Here is a 24,178-nt window from a genome sequence, read left to right on the forward strand (position 1 = left end):
CCTTGTGACAGCATCCCAGCAGAGCGCCAAAAAGACAGAAGATCAGAGGGAAGTTTTCATGCTCCAGAATAAAAACGGGAGAGAGGAGGACAGGGATTAGTCAAGGGAATATACAGAGAAAGGGACCATCGAGGAAAAGATGTTGGACATGATCACAGAAACAGACCAACCTATTGGAAAACAATGTGTTGCTTGACTCATGCCCAATACTCCAGCCTAGCCACGGCCTGCAGTCTCTTGAGAACACAGGATATTGGGAACAGCTTTTCAAGCCACAGTTACAAGAGACAGGCCCTTCCCACGCCACTTCATCCCTCAAGAGAAGGAAAACAGCTTCAAACCCATCTACACATTTTTGTGACTCTTTCTGCATACAAATGTTTGAACTCAGCATTTGGAGCATGTGTGCCCTATTTCCAATGGTTTTAACTTTGTTCTGTGTTTGTTTAAATCAATAAAGACTTTTTATTTACAACTCTGCTTTCATTGAGGTACAACTCCCGCTTAATAACATCAGTTCCTAAATAATATCATCACACAAAGAGTATTAATTTCTTTGGTTACATTACGTTTTCCTTTGCTACACCCTGGTTTCAAAGTAGGAGTACAATGCTTCTTTGACCAATTGGGGCATTTTGCAAAGGCACCATCACTGGATGATGATAATTCTACAAGTCTCTTCACCCCTGCTTTGATGAGGCTCCTTCCCTTGCTCTCATAGATGTTGTGCAAAACAGCAAGCATGAACATGAAGCATATATTTCTCAAAAGGATCCAGCCTTGTCATACGACACCAACACCTTACCTTCATTCTTCCAAATGTGCACTCGGTTGTCGTTCTGCAGCTGCTCAGGAATTTCTTTCACCTATTCAGGTGTCCAGTAAAAGGCTTCATAACTTCAGAAAGCTGTGTCTCCCAGAATGACAGGAGATCACAACACCATTAATGTCCATAATGGTCTTTGGAGCAAAAATCCCATTTTTTTTCATTGCATAAAATGGAAATGAGTTCTAAAGATTATAGACCTTTTCAGACCATCCCACATAAGTTATATAGCGGCACTAATAGCCCCAATCCTGCAAATCCATCAACCTCGTGGTCATTGCCTCTGTGCATTGATGTGGGGTTACCCACACCCTCTTAATAGCAGCACAAACTTCCATGACAGCAGTCCTGAAAATTGATCTACCAATACCAAACTGGTTAGCTACTGATCAGTAGCACTTGGGGGTGGCTACTAGGTGCTGTTAGACATTCATTTCTCTATGCTGATGAAAAATTTGATGTTGGTGTTCCACCATTGCAGCTCTATGGTGAGCTATACACAAATCTCTAAGAAAGTAGTCTTCTGTATCCTGAACTTCTGCCACCACTGCAGGTCATCCTAGTTCTGCATTACTATCTTGTCCTGAAAGTTGGTGATAGTTGGCCAAAAGTGGTGCTCCACTGTGTGAAGTGGCCCCAGGAGCAGTTACTTCTACTTTTATCTTTCTCCTGTAGCAGTATCCATATGGCATCATGGTAGCTATACTTGTGTCTGTCTTCCAGCTTGTATAGCTATATTGACTGCCAGTGCATTTAGAGCTCCCACTGGCAAAGAGGGAGATGCTTCAGTCTAGAAAGCTTCTTTCTGTGGCAGGCCCTGCATCTGTGCATGCATGTATCTTGGGACTTGTTTGCAGCAAACTGTGGTATAAATCTAGCCTGTTACAGACTAAGTGTCCATTTGGACCTTGTTGCTATGACTTTGTGTGCTTGCCATGCATACTTGTTTGCTTTGCCATGTACCTAGTGTGTGTTGACCTACCAGGCTTTGTAAAGGGAATAAATTAAAGCACATTGGGAAACTTTTAGCATGTGGCAGCAGGTTCCACACGGATACTTAGTGCATGGCAGATTAGTGCTGGTTAGATTTACGTACCAGAATGTCATAAACTAAGTGTTTGTGTAGACAAGCCTTTAGAGAGAAATTTGCTGGTAACCTAACCAGTCTCCAGAGGTGAAAAGCTAGTACACTAGTCTATCACCCAGTCAGGTGCTTTGAGCTTGTCAGAGGTATGCTCTGTATCTCCAGATGGATAGATACAAAGAGTTAAGAAGAAGGCTACTGAATCCAGATGATTTCACATGGCAAGCAACAATACTTCATGAATTTCAATGGGAATAGAGAGAAGTTACAGACAGTACAATCTGCCAAAGCCTGCTGAGACTGCTGTCCAACAGTGAGCAATAGAAGACTCAGAGCAATAGTTGGCTTAATCTGAATAGTCTCTTTTCTTTCTCTCTTACTGCAGATTCATTCAACATTCCACACTTGGACAGCATCCAAAATTACTACAGGTACTCTTTTTTTTATTAATACCTCACTGAGTCCATAAATCCAAGAGCAAAGTGAATTGTGTTGCAGACAAGGAATAGTCTGTTTTTAGCTCACCTCTGCCAAATACACATCATGACCGATTTTTTTGCCAGCATAGGGCTCTGTTTGGTTTTAGTGTCCCAATCTTCCCCTATTATCCACTAACATTTGAATGGGCTGCTACAGGAAGGCAGAGTATCTTTTGCTCACCCTTTTAATCTCTCCCTCCTATATGTTTGTAGCTGTGCCTGTTAACAATTCTTATCCTAACTAGGAAGTGCTCAGAACATCATGTGTTCATTCTCCCCCAGAGCACTTGAGTAACCAATCTGTGTGCCATTGGCATTTTAGAAGGATTCCCTTATCACCATTTTCATTTTCTGGTGTTCCCTTCTGCAGCCTCAAGAATATTTACATCTGCACAACAGGAGGGACCCTACCTGAGCTGGTTCATCAGCTCTGAGGGAGTTAAGAAAATGAATATAGACATAAGTGAGAAAAAGAGATAACTCTAAGGAATAAATTGGAGATTCAAATATAAAGATTTCAGTGGGATAGTTCAGGAAATGTATAAATAGCAGATGAAAGTCAGAAGAAAAACATTCTCCATTAGTAAGTAGGACTACCACAATGCATTGGTAGGCTAGAGATGTGAAAGATACTTAAGTGCTTAAACTCTAATTCTGTCAGCCTCCTGGGTAGGGTCTTCAGTGTTGCATTAGCCTGGGGTCTTATCTGGCTGTTGCCTCCAGGTCCTTCCTGCCCCCACACATAGGGTGACCAGATGTCCTGATATTTGGGACTTTTTCTTATATAGGCACCTATTACCCCCCACCCCCTGTCCTGATTTTTCACATTTGTTTTCTGGTCACCCTACCTACACATCAATCTGTCACCTGAATGTAGTGATGCTTTCAACTGGGCTAGCTGAAACAGCTGGAGGATGTAGGCTAGAACACAGATTCTAATTTCACTTGGGCTGGAAACCCACCTTCTTTGCAGGGAGAGCACAGGCTAAATCACTAGAGTGTAGATAGCCCTCCAGTGCCTTCCCACAATTCCTTCCATGTTCCAGAAGGACAGGTGAGTTTTCCCCACAATTCAGTGGGAAAGAATCAGAGCAGCTGAGCTTACTGTAGCACAAAAACATGGGATATGTCCTCGCAAGTGTTAGTGAAACACATGGGGGATGCAGCACCATTGAGACCTGGTAGCTTTGGTATGGCTTTGCAGTCTTGCTCCTTACCTCTGGGATAAGCCAGCTGCTCAGAACTGGGAGCAGATCATGCACACTGCCTCTGCTGTAAAGACATATCCTTACTGAAGGATACTGGAAAAGCACAGAGGAGGAGAGATGAGGTTGAATTCTGCTCTTTAAATTTGAGCTGACTTGTTTTTATGGAATGTTTTTGGCACTGGGTAAATTCCTTCTTAAGTAACTGCATTTTGTTCACTTAACAGCAGATTGATATTCCCATATATGTTTTAAGCATATATGTCTCTGACCTCACCTGCTTTATACTAAGACTATATTTGGCCCATACACTGTAAACTCCTTTGGATCTATCATTATAAGATTATGTAAACGTGCCATTCCAGATGGTCAGTTTCTGAACACTCCAGTGTTGGAGGTGGAGTGGGGGAAGGAAAAGTTTTTCATCTTTAAATATAAATTACTTAAGTTTTAGTAAATTTTTATAACTATGTTTAGTTATCTTGCTGCTTGTGGCAGGTCCTAAAGATGAGACTCTGGTTGCCTCCTGTATTGGACTGAAAAACTGCACTGAAATCCTTAAACACTGTTAAGCATCAGTAAAAGGCAGGCTGTTATATTGGAGGATGAGACTCATTCATCTGGTGTCCAAATGAAATAATATTAGGATTAAGGGGTGGAGAGGAAGGGAGAAGAAGGAGATGGCAGAGTAGAAGGAAGGATTATGGAGGCATTTTCCTCAAATTAAACAGGACTAGGCAATGATTCAGAACAATAATTCTTTTGTCTGGGTCAAAGGGAGACCCCCATCCCCTGCCTCTGTACACTTCCAGGAAAAAACATTGTTCTTTGTTGCACACCTTATAGTACTGTAGCTTGCAGAATGTTAAAAACAAAAACAGGGGGGAGTATGTGCTTTCTCAGCATTACATACCTCTGTTAACTGTTCAGTATTAAAATTTGTAAAAGGCAGCAATTGTACTTAAAATGCAAAGGTTTAGCAAAATGATATGATTTTTTTTTTAACTCAAGAATGGCAGTGCCTATTATTTCTCTGCCCCATGAACAAAGGGGGTAAAACTCAAATCTGTTCAACATACTTTAAGTGGGAGTAAAAACAAGAGCCTGCTTAGGGTGGTGATATCAAACTCCCAGATTTTTCTTATTGCAATTCGTGAGGGGCTGTGTTAAGGCAGTCCTAAACAATAAGTTTGGTAAAATAGTTTTATGTAGTATTAGAAGATGATCATTCCAATTGCAGTGTTGCTACATGCTCAGTAAACTTATTTTTAAGGTATTGTTATTTTTCTTCAGCCCTAGATTTCTGGCCTTTTACAATTATTCTAATTGGTGGAGGTTACAAATTCCGTTTTCTGGGTGCATTAATTGAACAGAACAAATTATATTCCATATTTAAATTGATGGACACTTTAGCCTGTACATACTGTGGGACTTAGAAAATGCCAGAATTAAAAACAAAAAACATCAGCTAATAATAGAATTTTGCACAATTATAATTTAGATGTCCTAAAAATTTATCAACTTTCATTTGCGCATCTTAATAAATGTCATTGGCTGGAAAATTGACTCCTTGCCCTAATGGAGCAAAGGATAAAATCTCTTTCAAGAAGATGACACTTCCATCAATCTTTATTTAGAACTCAGCAATGTCTAGTGTTAAGGACACCTGTATACCAGGAAGAAACATTTATTCTATACCTCTTTCCTTTATTAAAAACTAGTATAACGCCTTGAACAGGAACATTTATTTCCATCTCTCCCTATTTTTAAAAACCTCTTTTCAGAATAAATTAATTCCAACACTTGTATTAAGTAGTGTGAAAAGGAAAGCCAATTCGTTTGTTCCTTCTGCTCCCATAAGGTCTGGAAAGGTGGTTGGTTTTTTGTTTGTTTTTTAAAATCTGCTTATATTTTACATAAGAAATTCAAGTCTTGTTTTTCCTGTGACTCTGTGGGTGACTGGAGAACTGGTAGGATTATGACAGCACAACAACCAGGAAAGTTAAACTTGAGTGAAAGGGGAAGTTATTTTTATTCATTGTTTAAAAGTTTTGTGTGATGTGCTGTTTTGTTTTGTTTTGGGGATGTTTAGAAAACACTTAACAATTCAATACCCAATCCTTTCAGCTAATGGCTTAAATTTTTTTATAGTCCATATTAAAATCATCTAGGAAAGAACTCTAGTAACATAGGGAAGACAAGATTTGACCTTCCTGGTATTTCTAAGGAAGTAAGCAAAAAAACAAAACAAAACCCAAAAGTCCTTTCAGGCCTTCTCTGTATATCAAAAATAAACACAAGATACAAGCCCAAATTGTTTCCTCTACAGGTCTCCTTTAATTAGGGTTGCAAGTGGCTCTGCTACACTGTCATTCAGATGATTTGCCTGGTGTTGTCCTGCATTTGTTCCTGTCCTTTATCTGTAAAGAGCACCATTTTGCACAGGGAAAACATCTACTCTGACCCTTTTTTTAACCATTCGAATGCTAACCTGGTTTTAACTCTAGTATGTGGTACATGGGTCAGAATGTTTGTCCTTTTTGAAATACAGATCTTCCAATGCCGTTAGATTTTTAGAATGGACTTCACCTCAATAGGAAGATGGAATTTAATGGGAAATCTTACATTTGTTCTATATCCTTTCCCTTTTGCCACTGCTCCAAACTTTTCTGACTGCAATATTTCCATCTTGTTTTGGCAGGAGGTACTCTGCCTGGCATAAGGATGGCTCTTTCCATTATGTGCACAGGACGCCTTTTGGAAACTATTCGTTCATCTGTGTGGATGCCACCCTCAGCCCAGGCCCCAAGAGACCATACAATTTCTTTGGGATTCTAAATATGGTACTGTAGAAGAATTTGCATTCCAGTTCACAAGCTGCTGGTACTTCCTGTAATATATGGTTTGGTATTTGTTTGTTGTTTTTTTAAAGAGAGAAATGTTTCAAACTCTAATATGAGAGACAAAGTGGATGAGGGTAATATCTTTTAAAGGAACTACTTCTGTTGATGAAAGAGACCAGCCAAGTTTTTGAGCTACATGGAGCTCTTCCTCTGTGTACCTTGAAAACTTGTCTTTCATCAACAGAGGTGGGTCCTATAAAAGATGTTACCTCACCTACCTTTCTCTCTTATATCCTGGGACCAACACAGCTACAACAACACTTCAAACTCTACCATTCATCTAAAAGATAGTCTTTGTATGTTAATATTGTTTTGTCTTTTCCTTAAGAAAATTAATGTTTCTTACATCATGCTCTAAAAGTAGGAGACAAATTATTTCTTGCAAAAGAGAGGGGGAAAAAATTGTCATTCCAATACCAAAACACAGATTTTTTTTTTTTTTTAAAGGACACTGTCAAAACTTCCTATGCTTTTTGTTTTTGTTGCACATCAATGTTGGTATCAGCCCCTTAGAAGCTTTAAAATAAAAAATGCTTTCCTTCCCAATTCTGTCCTTTTTGATTTGTTAAACATGTTCCTTGTGTGTTTGTTTCTTTTTTGTTTATGTTCTTATTTGTGCACGAGCATCATCAATTATGCAGTCCATGAAGCTTGTGTGAAAGATGGTTTGTATCCTAAGTATAGAGATTTGGACCATTTGAATGAGATGTAAAACTGAGGTCCTGTTCTCTCGTGATCGTTAAAGATGCTATTGCAATATTTGAAAGAGTAGAAATATTAATCCCGATGTTTAGGTCAAATTCCAATTCAAATAGTTGCATTTTGCTTCCCTAAATTCCCTCTCTAGTTTCTGATGGATGTGGTATTCTTTTTCATTTATTCTCCTAAAATGTTGTTTAGTGTTGCTATTTTTTGTTAAACAGATGTCATCTTCTGCCCCTGAGATGACTGCATTCAGTGATGAGTAAAATGTTCCCTAACTTTTACCTACCTCAAATGAGTGTTGAGGCTAAGGGCTCATCTGCACATGCAAGTTATTCTGGAATAATTTAGGGTCTAAATTTAAAGCCAAAAAGCTATTCCAGAATAGTGGACACACTGACTGTTCAGTTATTCTGGAATTACTCCATGTATACCTCTACCCTGATATAACGCCACCGATATAACACGAATTCGGATATAACGCGGTAAAGCAGCGCTCCAGGCCGGGGGGCTGCGTGCTCCGGCGGATCAAATCAAGTTCACTATAAGGTGGTTTCACCTATAACACGGTAAGATTTTTTTGGCTCCCGAGGACAGCGTTATATTGTGGTAGAGGTGTATAGACAAGCCCTAAGTAAGTTAATGTTTGTAAAGCACTTGGAGATAGTTGTAGGAAAGGTGCTATAGCAGTGCAAAATACAGTATTATTGTTCTTATTGTTTGTTCTAATTCATGCTGGATGCAGTAGCTTTGCAGGCAGAATTCAAGATGAGACTGTTTATTTCTGAGTCTGATCTCTTGTTCTTGACTGCAATGAATTAAGCACGCTTTTACTTTATGAGCAAGAAACTGAGAGTAAGAAGAGTGTCATTTGCAAATATTTGTACAAAACTGTTGGATTAAGAAAAAATAGGTAGTTCAGGATCAGTGAATATCTGTCACTATGTTGTTGATTAAAGCCACAGGTTTTAAAGATGTATCTATGATTTTATCAGTGACTTGATTGTACACCTGGGATTTTTAACAAGGATGGAGAAAATACACAAATCCTTCAAGGCAAATGAAATATTAGTTGTAGCTACTAAAGCATTGTTACGCTTACCTAATTTGACATCCAGAATTCATCCCATTTTTGTATGATAATAACTCAGATTGTCTCCTCTCCACTCATGTGTTGCAACATTTACCTTCAGGTGAGAAGGCAGAAAAAATATGTTGTCTGTCCTCCTGGACTTTGAAAGGGCATTTGCAAAGGTGGAAAATCAGTGGGCTTGTGTCCTGTTTTGTTTTTTTCTGACTTTTTTACGTGAGAAATTGAGGTGTTATCAATCCTGGAAGTCTCTCTGAACTCTGATAATTGGGGAACTTGTGAAATTTTATCACAAGAGTCAAGAGATTGAAAGCTGAACAACTAAGGGAAGGGAATTTTAGTCACTGTTTAAAACTTTTTGTTTAATATTTTAACTCCAATGTTAAACATTTTGGAGAAAGAATGTCTTTGTTAAAGATTCAGCACCTATGCCCCTTCAATTAAGGCATTAGAGCTGACAGTGCATATTCTCTGAGCCCTTTCATTCCTACAGTAGGTTCCTGGCAGTAGCAAAGATGACCAGACTTGATACTTATAAGGTAAAAAATAAGCAGATTTAAAAAACAAAACCAAACCCAAAGCTTCTATTTTATTTTGTGTAGGTTCTTATACCACACTCATCACCATCGTATTTGAGCACTTTCCATTAGTGCGTTAAGCGATGTGACTAGCAGCTGTCATGTGTTTGTTCTCTCCCCAGTAGAGAGTTGGGTGGCTTTTTAATAAATGTGTTGCATGTATTTATCTTAGAGAAGGCACTTGGAGAGGTGAGTGATGAGGTTAGTGATGGTCCTTAGTTCCTGGAGAAGTTCATTCCATACTTTCACACCTGCTCCCAACACACTTCCCCACACAACAAGCTTTACTTTTGTTGAAGAGAGTTCAACTGTGCCAGGAGAGTATAATTGTCAACCACTGTTTTCATCCTGGAGCTTTAGGCAAACTTTTAGATATCCTGGGCCCGAGCCATGGAGCACCTTGAAGATAAGGAGCAAGACTTTTAACTTGATTCAAAATTCTATGAGAAGCTAGAGTATGGAATGGAGAATGGGTTTGATGTGATTGTGGTAGCCTGTGTTACTGAGGAGACGCGCTGCAGCATTTTGTACTAGTTGGAGTATCCTCAGTGTTGAAGGTTTTGTGCCTAGGTATATAATGTTATTGCTGAGAGGTGTCAAAGATATGAATAAATAAAGCCAGATCTCCATCTGTTGGGATGGAGCAGAGTCTCATAGCCAATTGGAGATGATAGAAGGCATTACTTGTGGATGCTGCTGTGTGAGAGCTTTAGCATCAGTGAGGAATCGAAGTATAGTCTTAAGCTATGCAATGAATTGGCCAGTGTGTACTTTCAACCAACAGAAGCTGCACTGCAGCTACAAACTCTCCAAAATGCTTCCCTTTACCCATTAGCATCACTTCTGTCTTTCGGATTCAGACAGCTTCTCTTCATCCATGAGCTGATCTCATTTATATTATGGGCCATCTTGATGGTAGCAGCGTGGTCATGTGTAGAGAATAGGTAGAGCTGTGTGTCATCTACATACTGCTGACACTAGGGTCTGTTCACCTAATGGGTGTGTGCAGATGTTGAAAAGGACTGGAGAGAGAATTGATCCTTATGAGACTCTACAAGTGAGGGTTCTAATGATGGAAGTGTAGTTTCCCTTCACTGCTTTTTGGGTGTCTCTCCAGCAGAGTGGATAAAAATCAATTTATTTTTTTTAATAAAAAATATCAGATTTTTTTATTTAAATCAGATTTTTTTGGTAAAATGCTTTTTGAGGAAAAAACCTATTTAAAGATAGGTTTAATTAAGATACATTATAGCTCAAAGAAATCTCATAATGGAATAGGGATTATAAATTCTAATTCTATAGTATGAGACAATATATTCATGTAATGTTTAAGAAAAGTTTTGTAAATTAGTTCCAATAGTTCATGGATTAGGGACCCAATCTTATGGGGGTTCCAGGGGCTTCTGTATAGATTATTTAGGTTAATCTTTCTATCTACCCAATGGGACTCAGTGTTCAGTCTAGAACAGGAGTCGGCAACCTTTCAGAAGCAGTGTGCCGAGTCTTCATTTATTCACTCTAATTTAAGGTTTTGCATGCCAGTAATACATTTTAATGTTTTTAGAAGGCCTCTTTCTATAAGTCTATAATATATAACTAAACTATTGTTGTATGTAAAGTAAATAAGGTTTTTAAAATGTTTAAGATGCTTCATTTAAAATTAATTAAAATGTAGAGCCCCTGGACCCATGGCTAGGACCTGAACAGTGTGAGTGCCACTGAAAATCAGCTCAAGTGCTGCCTTCGGCACGTGTGCCATAGGTTGCCTACCCCTGGTCTAGAAGATACCATCAGAGATGCTTAGTTTTGCAGTTCTCAAACTGTGGATTTGTGTCTCCAGAGATAACATGCTTGTTAACAGCAAAAATGCTTTAAAATAAATAAATAATATATAGAGGTGAGAAATAACAGACCTCAACCCTATTGTCCGTCTGCAAATTTGTGTACACAGAGTCAATCCCTTACATCTCTCTAAAAGTGCAAAGTTTCAAAAAGTTTAATGAATAGAAGATTGTTGGGGGCAGAATAGATCTGGACAAGGAGAAGAAGTCTGGAGATAAATGTGAGAAGGGAGAGACAGGCAGTAGAAACAAAAGTGAAACTGTTTGAGCAGCATATTCCAGAAGCGTTGAGGTCTTTCTGAGTGTAGCCTTCATGGATTTGAGATCTACCATACCATTCTCTCACTAGAAGGGAATACCTATAATGGCAGCAGGCCATAAAAGAGACCCAGTTTGGAAATATTTTAATGAAGTTCCTCTACCAGTGAAGAATATGTATTAAGGTTATAACAACCAACAAGAATGCACTTTTATGTAGAAATCCTTCTTTACGCTGAAGCAAAAATGGGCAAAAAAACCCTGGGGTGGGGATGGGGAGAATCTCATGCAGATCTTTATGCTGCTTTTGCCACTCCTCAAGTAAAAGGAGTACTTTGACTGCTATGTAGCTTTATTTTTTCCAATGTCTGATCTTTTTATTTTGTTTGAATTGGGAGATATTGACAGCAGTTCTGAAAGTTCCATTTATGCACATGATTCTATAGGAATTTAAAAAAATAATCTTTATAGTTTAAAGGGTGATTTGTGGTGTTTGTTATTTGATTCTTGGATCCAAATAGCCTGAATGCTAATGAAATGCATTTTCAATTTGTCTGCCATTTCAGAGTCAAATGGAAGAGCTCTCTTCCTTGGCCACAGAAAGTCATCATAGCAACCAAACCATCTGGTTTGGCCATTACCCCACTTCAACAATCATCTCCCCATCCTCGGGAGTACGAATGGTAATGAGGTAAGATCTCTCTTCTCTTTCTGCATATTTCCAGCATTACCCCACTTCAACAATCAGCTCTCCTAAGGTGGCATTTTCTTCCCAGTAAAATAATAATCATATTGTTTTTGACTAGCTCTGCCACAGCCTATTTGTGTGGACACCTCCATACATTGGGTGGACTGATGCCAGTCCTGCATAGTCGGCACCCTCAGGGCACTCTGGAACTGGAGCTGGGAGACTGGATGGAAAATAGGAAGTAAGTAAACCCCCAGTGAAAAAGCAAGTGTTATACACAGACACTACCTGGTGAAGTGGTGACCCTTTCTTTTTATTCTTTGTGGAGAGTCTACTCTACTTCCCGTGGCTACTTCACCCCCTCCTAGCCTCTTGCTAGACTCCTTACTCCAGGACAGGATCTTAGGGTTTACTCTCCCCCTGGACTTTCTTCTTGTCCTTGATGACCTCACTCATCCCAGGGTATGACTGGAGACCCTTCCCCTGCAGCCCCCTTCTGCTTTCAGCCACCTGGCTTTATAGTCTTGTCCCAGCCCTTCTCCAGTTGGGCTTCATTCTTAAATTAACCCTGGCCCTCCCTCTTGCTTGTGAGGCCAGCTAACCTAATTGGCCTTAGGGTTAATGAGAGCCCGCATCAGGGATGGTGTGGGATGCACACTCTGTCACGCAGGGATGTTGTAATTATCCCAACACCCAATCATTATAAAACTGAGGCAATTCAGAGGTCAAGTTAATTTTAAATGAAATCTGAACATGTTGAGGTGTGGAAATGCAGAGTTATGGTACCCAAGCAACCTTAACTTTGTCAAGTAGTGACACCATGCAATAACAATATAATTAAAGCTTGTTAGTATTTGTGGTTTCAGATTAGATTTAAACTAACTTTTAAAAACACATTGGATTTTCCCTTTTTTTGTTCTTACCCTCATTGTATTATTACAATGAAAGGTGTCCTCTTTCAAAATGGCCACCACCTCCCATTGTTCCCAGTGAGAGTGAAGCCAGCAGCCATCCTCATGAGCAGCCTGTGACCATTTCAGAAGGGCATCTAATTGTGGGCAAGTTATGACCTCAGTCCCATTGAGAGCAACAGGAGATGGCAATTGTTTTGAAAGGGGGCAGTTTTACATAGAATTTTCTGTAGTAGAACATAGTTTGTCAGATCCCACTGAAGAGGAAACTTTCGATTATGAAGAATGGGAGGTCGGGGAGGGTGGAGAAATGAACATTAATCATGTGGGTTTTTTTAAGTCTTCACATGTAGCCTATGCACAAAATTTTAACTATAACAGAAGTGTGAAGCATCCACCTTAGCCTATTATTAAGATAATTTGTGAGACAGAAACTGTGTGATATGGGATGTAAATATCTCAAAAGGACCCATTTTAATTCCTAAACTAACCCATTTGATTTGTAAATTATCAGAAAATTCATTTTGTGCTCAAAAAGTAAATGCTGTGATTTTAGGGCGGATAAGTGTGGTTGTACAGCGCCTAGCACAATGGGGTCCTTGTCCATGACTAGAGCTCTAAGTACTATGGTAATACAAATAATTAATAATAATAATTCTTCATATATAACAAAATAGTTGAATGCCTGCTACAAGGTGAGATTGTATGGCCTGCATTGTGCAGGAGGTCAGACTAGATGATCATAATGGTCCCTTCTGACCTTAAAGTCTGTGAGTCTATGAGGTCAAAACTCAACTCAGTCTTAACTATGGGACTGCACATGGCGCTTCCATAATAAGTAAAATGAATGTGAAAGTCTCAGTCTAAAAACTGTATCACCTGCTACTCATTACACACACACACACACATGCACGCACACAATTTGGAAAATAAAGTTTTGAGGCAATTTGTGAATTCTCTGCCCTTGCAATAGCCCATATTAACAAAATTGTCTTCTTTTAACCTCTTATCAGGTACCGGATCCTTGCATTTGATCATGACCTCCTTAGCTTTGCAGATCTGAACTTTGAGGAGTGGCCAGCTGTTCTAATCACCAACCCCAAATCGTTACTTTATAGCAGCTCTACTCATGAACCACTAGTGAAAATTCTTCACTCCACCCACATCAGGTATCCTGGGGATCTCTTGAAACTTTCAACAAGTTCTTTTACAATTGGATGTTTCTCTGTGACTAAATCAATGTAGATGTGTCTATATCGGTATGATAAAAGCAGGCAAGATAGAGCCACATTACATTTGCTTTACTCATGCAAGTGTTTCCACTGAAGCTGACGGGACTATTTGTGTGATCAAAGCAGGCAGAACTAGGCCCATAATCAGTCCATGATAATAGTTGTTAATCTCTCAGTATATCACTGCATCTACCAATTTCAGTTTTTATGTTTGCTTATATTCATCTAAGTGTTTCTCTGTGTGTTTATGCCTCTGCTTTCATCAGGTTTTTTTAGCCTGCATCTGCCTATTTTCAATTTTTTTTATATAATAAAAAAACCCTCTGCCTATTTCCAGATTTTGTATTTTTAAACTTCTACTACTTATTTATATTTTTATTTACTTTTAAATTGTTAATATGGCTGGATTTATAAGAATACTGAATAATACAGTTTGTTTCCTGATTACTCCCATTCTCCTGGTCATGCCCTTTCCAATTCCTTCCACAGACAGAGAATTCTCTTAAAACATCCATAGTTATAAAATGATAATGTAACTCGGGCTCCTGAGGGGAGTAAGTACCTTCATAAGCTGTTCCCTGAGAGTGTGTGCTCACCTCATATGAGAGGGGGAATGTGGCTCAGTATCTACTTCTCTGGAAGCCTATTTAGAAATTAAAAGGAGGGCAGTGATGAGACCTTCTCGTGGGGACCCGGTACACAGTGTTGCTGCTTCCTATTGGGAATGCACACAAAAAAAAAAAGTGGGGGGAAATGAATGGTTTAATCTCTAATTGCCAGTTACTACACACATACACACACAGATGGTTCTTGGGGTACCCAGGACTGAGAGTCACCTTGTTATCCTCCCCCGCCTCTCACATGAGAGAGACTTGCTTGTGTTTTAACTTGGTGTCAACTCTCTGACACCACCAGTCTGTTAGCCACCCAAGCACTCTCCTCTGGGGTATGCCAGCCCTTATTCTGCCTTGCACAGAATAGGGTGTACCCCAGTCCTCGAGCTCCTTTGAAGCATTCCTCTGTGGTGTCCAGTCCCTTATCTACTGAACACTCATAGGAATACCAGAAAATTCCCAAGGGAATAGTGTACACAACAGGTTGTATGAATCAACTCAGGATCCGCACCTTGCTAAATATCACAGCACTGAGATATATCTATAGTGAAAACAAGGATAAGTTTATTACCAAAGATTCAAGAGGTATTGAGTAATGATAATGGAAACCAAAGGTTACATATAAAACAAAATTATAACATGCTTTCTAGACACTAAATTTAACAAGCTAACCTCCTGTCTAAAGAAGTTTACCTCACCTGCCAAGTTCTCTGAATCATTTCAACCAAGGTTGGTTGAGATCCTGTTTTCAGAAATGTAATCAATACTTACTTACTTAGGTGCAAGATAAAGAGGTGTCGTCTACTTATATTTACTGTTCTCAGAGTCAGAATAACCATCCATGGATTATTTTTCCTATGTGCTGCTTTCCTGTTGATTTCACATCTCCCTTTTGACTTTATATGTAAATAGACATTCATTGTGTTAGTTTACAAAGCTTAATTTACATTTCAACAGAGAGAGAAGTGAATAAATAACTCTTGCCTGACAGAAAACCTGTTTGTCAACTCTGCCTTAATACAGACTTTAAAACATATTCTTTGCATAGTATCTGTACATACATTTCACAATGATATTAATGTCTAGTGAGACCCTGGCTTTCATTTGACACCTCACATGACATTCTTTGGTGAACAAGAATGTACGTACCAGAATCAGGACATTCCTGTAACCCCCTTGCCAGGTGGCATTCAGGGTTTCTTGGGGCATGCTCATGGACCACACAGATGGGAATGTTTATAACTTTATATTAGGCAAGAATATAGGAAAATTAACGTTGAAATGGCACATTACAGTTTAATAAAGCAAGAGAATTTGATTGAGGGAATAAAATATGAAAGCTTCTCATTTAGTAATTTAAGAAAGAAACTCTAAATACAACTAATGAGCTGTTGAATGAATTTGGGGAATTACCAGAACCATAAAAAATGAGTCTGCAGCGTATGATGATGTTTCAAGTCTTATTACACATCTGAATCCCAAGAATCCACAACAGATATAAAATAACTTGCAAAAGGTAAGCTTACAAAGGAAAAGAAATAAGAGCTATGAAAAGGCCTTATACCTGCTGAAGTTTCCAAAGCTGTATTTCATCTTAATTTGGTGAAAGTACTTGAAGCAGATAGTTTTACAGAATTTTACAAGTGCTTACTTGCCAAAATTACTACAATCTTATGAAAACTTTCAGCTAGATCATTAAGGAAGAAATCTCTTCTCAACAGTTAACTTTGTCTACAATCTGTATTTTAAAAACAAAATAGAGATCCAGTGAGATGTGCATCCTGAGGAACAATCTCCATGTTGAATCAGGATTCTGACATCTGCATGAAAATTGTAGTCTTAACACTTGAGGAGGTATTAACTTGTACATTGAACTTAAGCAGGCTTTATAGCGGAAAGGAATTGTAGTCAGTATTCATAGGCTAAGTAAAACTGAGGACTCAGTCAACAAGAAGAGCTATCTGAAGTTTAGACTCCAGGACATTTGATAGGGTGGAGTGGGGTTTCCTCTTAAAAGCACTACAATATTTGAATTTGACTCTTTATTTAAATCATGTATGGGTAGAATTAAACCTACAGAAATGTGTTGCCCTCTTCAGTTAGGAAGGAGTGCCCAGGCAAAGCTGTCCATTCCTGCCCCCCTCCAATTAGCTGATCCTGTAAGAACCTTTCATCCAACTAATTCAGTATCATCCCAACAATACCTCGTATATTAACTGGTGGAAAACACAACTATATTTCACCATATGTGCATGATAGCCTGCTTCATTTGAGGGAGCCCTACTCTACTTTTCCTATTGCATAATCAGAAATGAAAGAACTTGGAAAGATTTTAGGGTACAAAATTACCATGGGGGAAAAAGCAAACTGCGACACTTTAATTGAAATGGCAACAGTACTGAAGGGAAAACAATTAAAATTGCCTTCTATTGTTTACTTGGGTGTGAATGTTTCTCATAAAATTGAGCTATATAAACCAAATTATTCTACTCCTGTGGGGGGGGGAAATAAAAAGAACTTTAAAAAAGGACTGACAAATGTCAGCAAAATCTCTATGCATGTGTGTCCACGTGCGTGTCTGTCTATGTCTGCCAATTGTGGTATGAAATATTTGACATACATGGATCTCCTTTGGTTTTATGTGGTCTAGCCAAGTCTGTTCCAGTTAGGGTCCTGAGGATCAGAGCCGTAACTAGGGATTTTTGTGCCCGAGGCAAGGGACAGGGGCGGCACGTCTGGCTCTTCGGTGGCAGGTTCCTCTCGGAGGGAAGGACCTGCCGCCAAATTGCCGCCATTCTTTGGCGGCAATTTGGCAGCAGGTCCTTCTCTCCAAGAGGGACTGAGGGACCCGCCGCCAAATTTCCGCCCAAGAGCCGGACGTGCCACCTCTCTCCCTTGACGACGACCGGCAGCAATTCAGTGGCGGGTCCTTCAGTCCCTCTTGGAGGGAAGGACTTGCCGCTGAATTGCTGCCAAATGAGAGACTTTCTGCGCCCCTCACCTTCCGTGCCCGAGGCAAGTGCCTCACTCACCTTGCTCTCGTTACAGCACTGCTGAGGATACCTATAACTTTATCAATTCTACAGTCGAGTTTTGCACCATCTGACCTTGTCAAAGGTAGATTGTAGACAGAGTTTAATACTATAAAAAAGCTTCCTTTTCACAGCCTCTCTCCTTGGGGTTGTCAATACAGAGAGTTAAAAATCCAGGCTGAGAATTGCACTTGAATCTCTTGCATGGCATTGTGCTACCAGTAAGTCACCAATACAGACTTTGATTAAATTTTCATTTCAGTAAAAAGATATTTGAGAAGATCATGTGAATTGATGTCATGTATAGATTCAGTAGAACTACATATACCATGTGTATTAACGGTTTTGTTAAGATTTTCTTTTTTCTAGTCAGAAAAACTTCTCCTCGTAGACTGTTCCCACTTTTTTGGGAGAGGGCTGCCACATTCCTTTTCACTCTTGGCTCCTAGTAAGTTGATGAGGATGATTAGGGGTATAGCTAGGCAGGGTGTCCCACCTCTTATGTAAATTACAGCCAGGATCTAATATCTCAAGGATTGCCCGCAATAACTCCAGCTCTTCCCTTTTTTAATCCTTTGAACTTTTAGATATTAGGAAGTATAACCTAATGACTTGTCTCCAAGGGGTGGTGGTAAACCTTCCTGCAAATCTCATGATGAACCTGTTTGTTTTTACTTCTTAGAATTTTGGTCTTCTCTCCTTCTTTCATCACCTCTGTGAAGGTCAGTATTGATGAAGTTCATTTGGGGGATGCTCATCATGTGTCTGGTCCTCTCTACGTACTGAAGTGGAACCCTCAAAACTACAGCGAAGGGTTACATCACATAGATGTAACTGTCCAGGTGAGCTGTCTACTGGCATTCATTACTTTAACCTATAATGCCTAAGCCAGCGGTTCTCAGCCTGCAGGCTGCATGCATCCCAGTTAGCACACAGCTGTGGCCCAGCTTAGCTGTGTGCTAAAGGCTGTGGGTTCCCAGCTCCACACAGCAGGCTCCTGGGTCCGGGCTGCCCTCTGCCCCCAGCTCTGTGCAGCGGGGTCCGGGTTGCCGGATGCCGCTCAGCCCCACATGTCGGACTCCGGGCTGCTGGCTGCTGCCTGGCCTTGCACGGCGGAGTCCAGGGTCCTGGGAGCTGGCTGTTGCCTAGCCCCACATGGCAAGGTCCTGGCTGCCAGGTGCTGCCTGGCCCCACCCAGCGGGGTCTGGGGTCCCAGCTGCCACCCAGCCCCACGCAGCAAGCTCCAGGGTTGCAGTAGGGTCCGGGGTCAGGGTCCTGACTGACCCCCAGCCCCGTACTGCAGGGTCCAGGGTTGAGGTTCCTGCCCCATGTCTGGCTCTCTGCTCCTGGCCCCACTCTGTGTTGGGGCCTCTGGGTGGAGGACGCTGGCCATAGGGGTTTGTGGGGGCGGAAGGGAGGTGTAGTTAAGTGGTGGGCACTGTGGTTCTCAACCTGCGGCCCAGGTAATACTTTGTGGGCCGTATATGCAGCCCACAGTGATACATTGGTTGAGAACCACTGTCCTAGACTATCAACATACTGCATCATGTAAGTAGGGATGAGTTTAGTTTAAATAAATATTCGTACGTTCCAGTTTTGTCTGCCAGGCAGCAGAAATGGAAATCAGATTTATTCAGTGAAAAAGTCTGAATCCCTAACATTGAGACTTTATTTAAGGGTATGTACAAAAGGATTTACACTTGAAACTGAAAATGTATTGATGTCAGATACAAGGGGAGATCAGATCATTGGTAAACAAGGTTTTTCAAATAACAAGTAAGTGCTATTTTAAGATTGCCTCAAAAGAGGGGCACTCTGACTTGGACCAGAAATATGTTAATGTGATGTTTCGTCAAGCAAATTTTTAGACAGTTAAGAAAGAGGCAGTTCCTTGCCTATTAAGGGCAAGGATCCAAATCTGGAGGGCCTTGGAGATGAAGTTGTAGTAAATTGTTTGTTTGGAATTGATCTAAAAATTTGTCAAAGGCTAACACCTAACATGTTTTTTATATCACAGAACACCAAATCGTTATTGACATTATGTTGTTTGAATATAACGTTGTGAGGAACAGTTCTCCTTCTGGCAGCTGTAGTTTAGTATTGTGCCTTTAAGTTGCTCTAACAGAAACTGAGCAAACTCTTCCATCTTTGTATACGTTTATGCATAGAAATCAATAGTATTGAGAAAGTCAATTTCTGTCTCACCATGACCATACATAGCCTAGCCAGGCAGCATTTCTATAGGGTAAAAAACTCTCTTCTTTAAGGGAGTCATACTTCAGATTCTGAAATTGTAATGGTTTGTGTAAGTGTACTCATCCATATATGTAACTTTCTCTCTTTGTAATACAGCAAGATAAGGACAGTAAGGATTTTCTATAGTCAACTTGCTGTACTGTTAATGTTGGACATCCTAGCTTGTTCTTAACCTTTTATTTTTTCTTCCTAAAGAAAGCATTAAAATTTCAGAACTGATTCTTCTCAAATGAAGCGGGAAAGCCACCATTGTTACAGAGCTCATTTCCACAGTGCCCCCTTGTGGCTCTATAGGGCACTACTCACTCTGTCACAGGACCTCCAACAGTTGATTGCCATCTCTCATGAGATCCACTGCAATGGTGCTTTAGCCCTCCAACAAAGACAAACACACTTGAGCCTCATCCTTTCCACAATACTTGCATCCAAAAATAAAGAAATGCTACAAACTCAGAATCACCCAATAAGTCGTCAGCAGGACCTCACCCTTCTACGCAGGACTTGTTTTCATGCACTCTGTCCTTTTGGTCAGTCTCCCTGGGCCTTGTTGTCTCCTCAACCAAGAGACTCGCTCAGGTAGCAAGCTGCCTCGGACTCTTGGCTGAAACCAAACTTCCCTCAGCATGAGACAAGCCAAACTCTATTCTTCCTGGCCAACTGTGAACTGAGCTGGGCCTTCTCCTTTTAATTCCCACCTCCACAGCTGATATCTGCTGCAAGTGTAGTTGGGTGGGGCCAAGTGGGTCAACAAGCCTTCATTTACCCTCCTCCTCGCCAGTGTGGGACCTGTGTGCCCCATCACATACATGCAGCAGCACAAACACAAGATAACATGTAAGTAGTGTTGAGTGGGACTGGCTATCTACGAGTAGTACAGTGTGCAAATATATGCATTTACCACCATTTTAATAGGATGGGGCTGTATAAAAATGAACTTCCAGTCCTCTCCAGTCATACATCACTAACACATCCAGTAACTGAATACTCTGAAAAGCTAATATCCCAGTGGAGGAGCAGAGGGGTCAGGTTTAAACTCTTATTATTTAGCTGGAGAAAATGTGAATACTTGTAATTTTTTCTAATTTGTCTAATATTTAATATTCACAATTTTATGGGACTGTTCAAAGTTTAAATCCTTGTGATCACACCTATATTATAAAACATACTATATACTCCTGACAATTTGATAAATATCCTATTTATTATGTCCTGGGAGACAGGTTCTCAGTGCTACAAATGTATGAACAAAAATCATGGAATTATGTTGAATAAATATACTAGCAGTACTGGGAAGAAAATGCATTACCATACTCTGGTTTATAGTTGAGTACAGCAATTACAATTTAGTTAAAGAAAATATCAAAAATGGAACACAACATGGCTCCCAGACTTGTTTCAGAGGTAAGGGTCTCCAGAGTTGAGTGTTCAAAAAAACAAAAAACTGATGGCTGAAGGTAGCCCCCTTCCAAAAGTTGCTGAGTCTCTGAAAGGGTCCCTTTCCCATGCAACGCTTCCTGATTATAAACTCAGGGCCAAACATTTACTTGCAACATAAAACTACATTGTCATAATTCACCTAAAAAGAATATACCTGTGCAATAATATGTATTTAGTACAGCAATCTGCGTGCATACTAATCAGATATTTGCAGAGAAGTTAGCAGTCCTAGCCTAGAGCCTTAACCTGAAATTTTGAATTATTCTGGAAAGTGGCTTGAAAGACACTTGTTTGGCACAATTTACATCTGATTACTTCTCTGTTTTATTCCCAACCAGGATGCCATTGGGAAGAGCAGCACTCAAGGTCATACATTTGCTGTGAACGAAAACCTCTCTCTTAGATTTGGATTCTTGTCATCTCTCATTCTCCTTACAGACCACTACATCCTGGTGGGTGCTTTCAGCCAAAATAGCTGTCATGCCTGCTTTCTTTCTCTAGAGACTTTCGGAGACATTTCTCTACCTCACATTGAGAATAAATTAATTAATGTTTGAGTTGGTCAGATATTACAGTGATGGGGCCATATAAGAACCTTCACAGATCTTTTCAGACTTCAGTTCTCAAGTTGCACCAATCAGAGACGAACATGCACTGATTAGACATGCCAAAAACCCTCACATTGCATCCACAGCTGTCCATTTTGCACACATGCATGTTTTGTGCATGAATTATGTATGTATTTTGTAGGAGCGGTTATACAAAAATGAAGCCACAAAGTGCATAAAAGTGAAGCCCAAACTAAATTTAAAGAAGAGTGAAAATAGATTACTACAGAGGTGCACTAACAAGGATTATAGGAAGAACTTGTACATCATCTGCTCATGTTGTGCTTGCCTTTAACAAAGCTAAAGACCAAACGTGAAATCCTGGGCCCATTAAAGTAGAAAATCCCATTGATTTCAACAGGTACAGGATTTCACCCTTACAAACGACCAGAACTGGAATAAACAGGAGGATGGAATCTTATAATTAATGTATATTAATAGAATTATATGAAGGAAGCTTTATTTTGCACCTGTGACTTTCTCAAAACTCTGATATTAGTTCTCTAAATTTGTAACTCTGATGTTCACCATAGTCACTTAAAAGAAAACTGTAGTTTTACTCAGCACAGCAATCTGAAAATGTATATGGTGATAAGTGTCTTCCTGTGTGAAGTATATTTTAATTTAATTTTTATTTTTTTGTTTATTGATGAAAGCAAGGCATGTGTGTGATACCAATAGCTTGGAAACCCAATGAAACCGACTGCAAAATTCCTCTTCCATTTTGCTTTGATACGGAAACTTAATTACTAGTAGTTCTTACAACTGCTGTACTAATTTGCAAATTATTATAAATGTATTACCACTGTCAATGTTGTTTCACAATGAAAATATTTCTGATAGAAACCAGAACTAACCTGAATTTACTGACTTTTCTCAAGTTCCCCTGTTTCTGAAGTCTCATTGTTACTTTTAAATGTGATGGCACCAGGAATCTCAAAATACCTGTTTTAATTAAACCATTTATTTTTCTCACATTCACACAGCTGTACTAAGAAGATAGCTACCATTTAAAGTTTTGATTTATTGGAATAATTGTGCTTGTTTTCAGACTCGAGTACTGTTTGGGCTGACTGTTCTGGTTCAGATCACCTTGCTTCTTATTTTCAGGTACCTTAGAAAGCCAACACTCAAAGGTAAGAGCCAGTGTTTTGTCTGTATTTTTTAAGAGGATTTTGATTTTTTTCCCCACCCTCTATTCACTATTTTATCCTGTGCCATCAAGACAGCAAAAAAACCCCACCCTAATAATCATTATACTACTGTTCACTGTGCAAGCTTTTGCATGTAGCACCTCTCAACTTGATTCAGTCCCTTGAAGCTGACATTTTGTTTCCAAGAGGGCTCAGAGAACCTCTGATATGTAAAATAAAATATAGTCTAGTCAAGGGGTTCTCAAACTTCATTGCACCACGACCCCCTTCTGACAATAAAAATTACTACATGACCCCAGGAGAGGGGACCGAAGCCTGAACCCACTCAAGCCCCAACACCCTTGGGAGGGCGGGGAGGAGCAAAGCTGAAGCCAAAAGGCTTCAGCCCCAGGCCGACGGCCTTTAACCGAAGCCCCACTGCCCAGAGCTTGGCCTTCGGTCCCAGGCAGTGGGTCTCAGACTTTGGCTTTAGCCCTGGGCCCCAGCAAGTCTAAGCCAGCCCTGGCGGCCCCATTAGGTGACACATCTGAGGAACTCTCCCAGATTGGGGTGTCAATAGAGCAGGTTTTAGAACAGGGGTGGGCAAACTTTTTTTTTATACCACACCTGGGTATAGAAATTGTATGGCAGGCCATGAATGCTCATGAAATTGGGGTTGGGGTGTGGGAGGGGGTGAGGGATCTGGCTGGGGGTGCGGGGCTCGGAGGTGGGGCCAGAAATGAGGAGTTCAGGGTGTGGGAGGGGGCTAGGGCAGGGCTGGTAGGGTGCGGGGGGCGGGAGGGCTCTGGCTGGAGGTGCGGGCTCTGGGGTGGGGCTGGGGATGAGGGATTTGGAGTGCAGGAGGGGGCTCCAGGCTGGGACCGAGGGGTTCAGAGGGCAGGAGGGGGATCAGGGTTGGAGCAAGGGGTTGGGGCGGAGGGGGAGTGGCTCTGGGCAGCACTTACCTCAAGCGGCTCCTGGAAGCAGTGGCATTTCCTCCCTTTAGCTCCTATGCAGAGGCACGGCCAGGGGGCATTGCGTGCTGTCCCGTCTGCAGGAGCTGCAGGGACGGCGCTTGCAGGGCCTCCGAGAGCAGGTTTGGGCCCCAGTGAAAAAAATTTTTCGGGCCCCCCAGCAAGGGCGGACTGGCTAAACTGGGCCGACGAAGCCAGGCCCCAAGCCCCCTTCTGGACTGCTGGGCCCCGGAAATTTGTACCAGCTCCCTCCCCACCCCTCGTCAGCCCTGGGCGCTTGGGATGGGGGCAGCGTGCGGAGCAGAGCCAGCTGACTGCCGCTACACA

At 40.7% G+C, this 24,178-nt stretch overlaps 1 protein-coding gene across 5 annotated transcripts in view; it reads left to right on the forward strand.

The window, feature by feature from the left end:
* TMEM62 (transmembrane protein 62) overlaps positions 1-24,178 on the forward strand; it is a 39,550-nt gene that overhangs the window by 9,703 nt on the left and 5,669 nt on the right. For 4 of the 5 annotated variants that reach the window (XM_045016290.1, XM_045016289.1, XM_045016292.1 and 1 more), the window contains exons 4-11: positions 2,296-2,341; positions 6,296-6,437; positions 11,533-11,657; positions 11,773-11,895; positions 13,579-13,734; positions 18,126-18,285; positions 21,475-21,588; positions 22,796-22,880. In XM_045016290.1, coding sequence (XP_044872225.1) covers positions 2,296-2,341; positions 6,296-6,437; positions 11,533-11,657; positions 11,773-11,895; positions 13,579-13,734; positions 18,126-18,285; positions 21,475-21,588; positions 22,796-22,880 — 951 coding nt within the window. Of the gene's footprint in view, positions 1-2,295; positions 2,342-6,295; positions 6,478-11,532; positions 11,658-11,772; positions 11,896-13,578; positions 13,735-18,125; positions 18,286-21,474; positions 21,589-22,795; positions 22,881-24,178 lie in introns of those variants that run through there. The other variant, XM_045016293.1, reaches the window with a different exon arrangement.

This window comes from Mauremys mutica, chromosome 4 (assembly GCF_020497125.1).
Source record: "Mauremys mutica isolate MM-2020 ecotype Southern chromosome 4, ASM2049712v1, whole genome shotgun sequence".
NCBI classification, from domain to species: Eukaryota; Metazoa; Chordata; order Testudines; family Geoemydidae; genus Mauremys; species Mauremys mutica.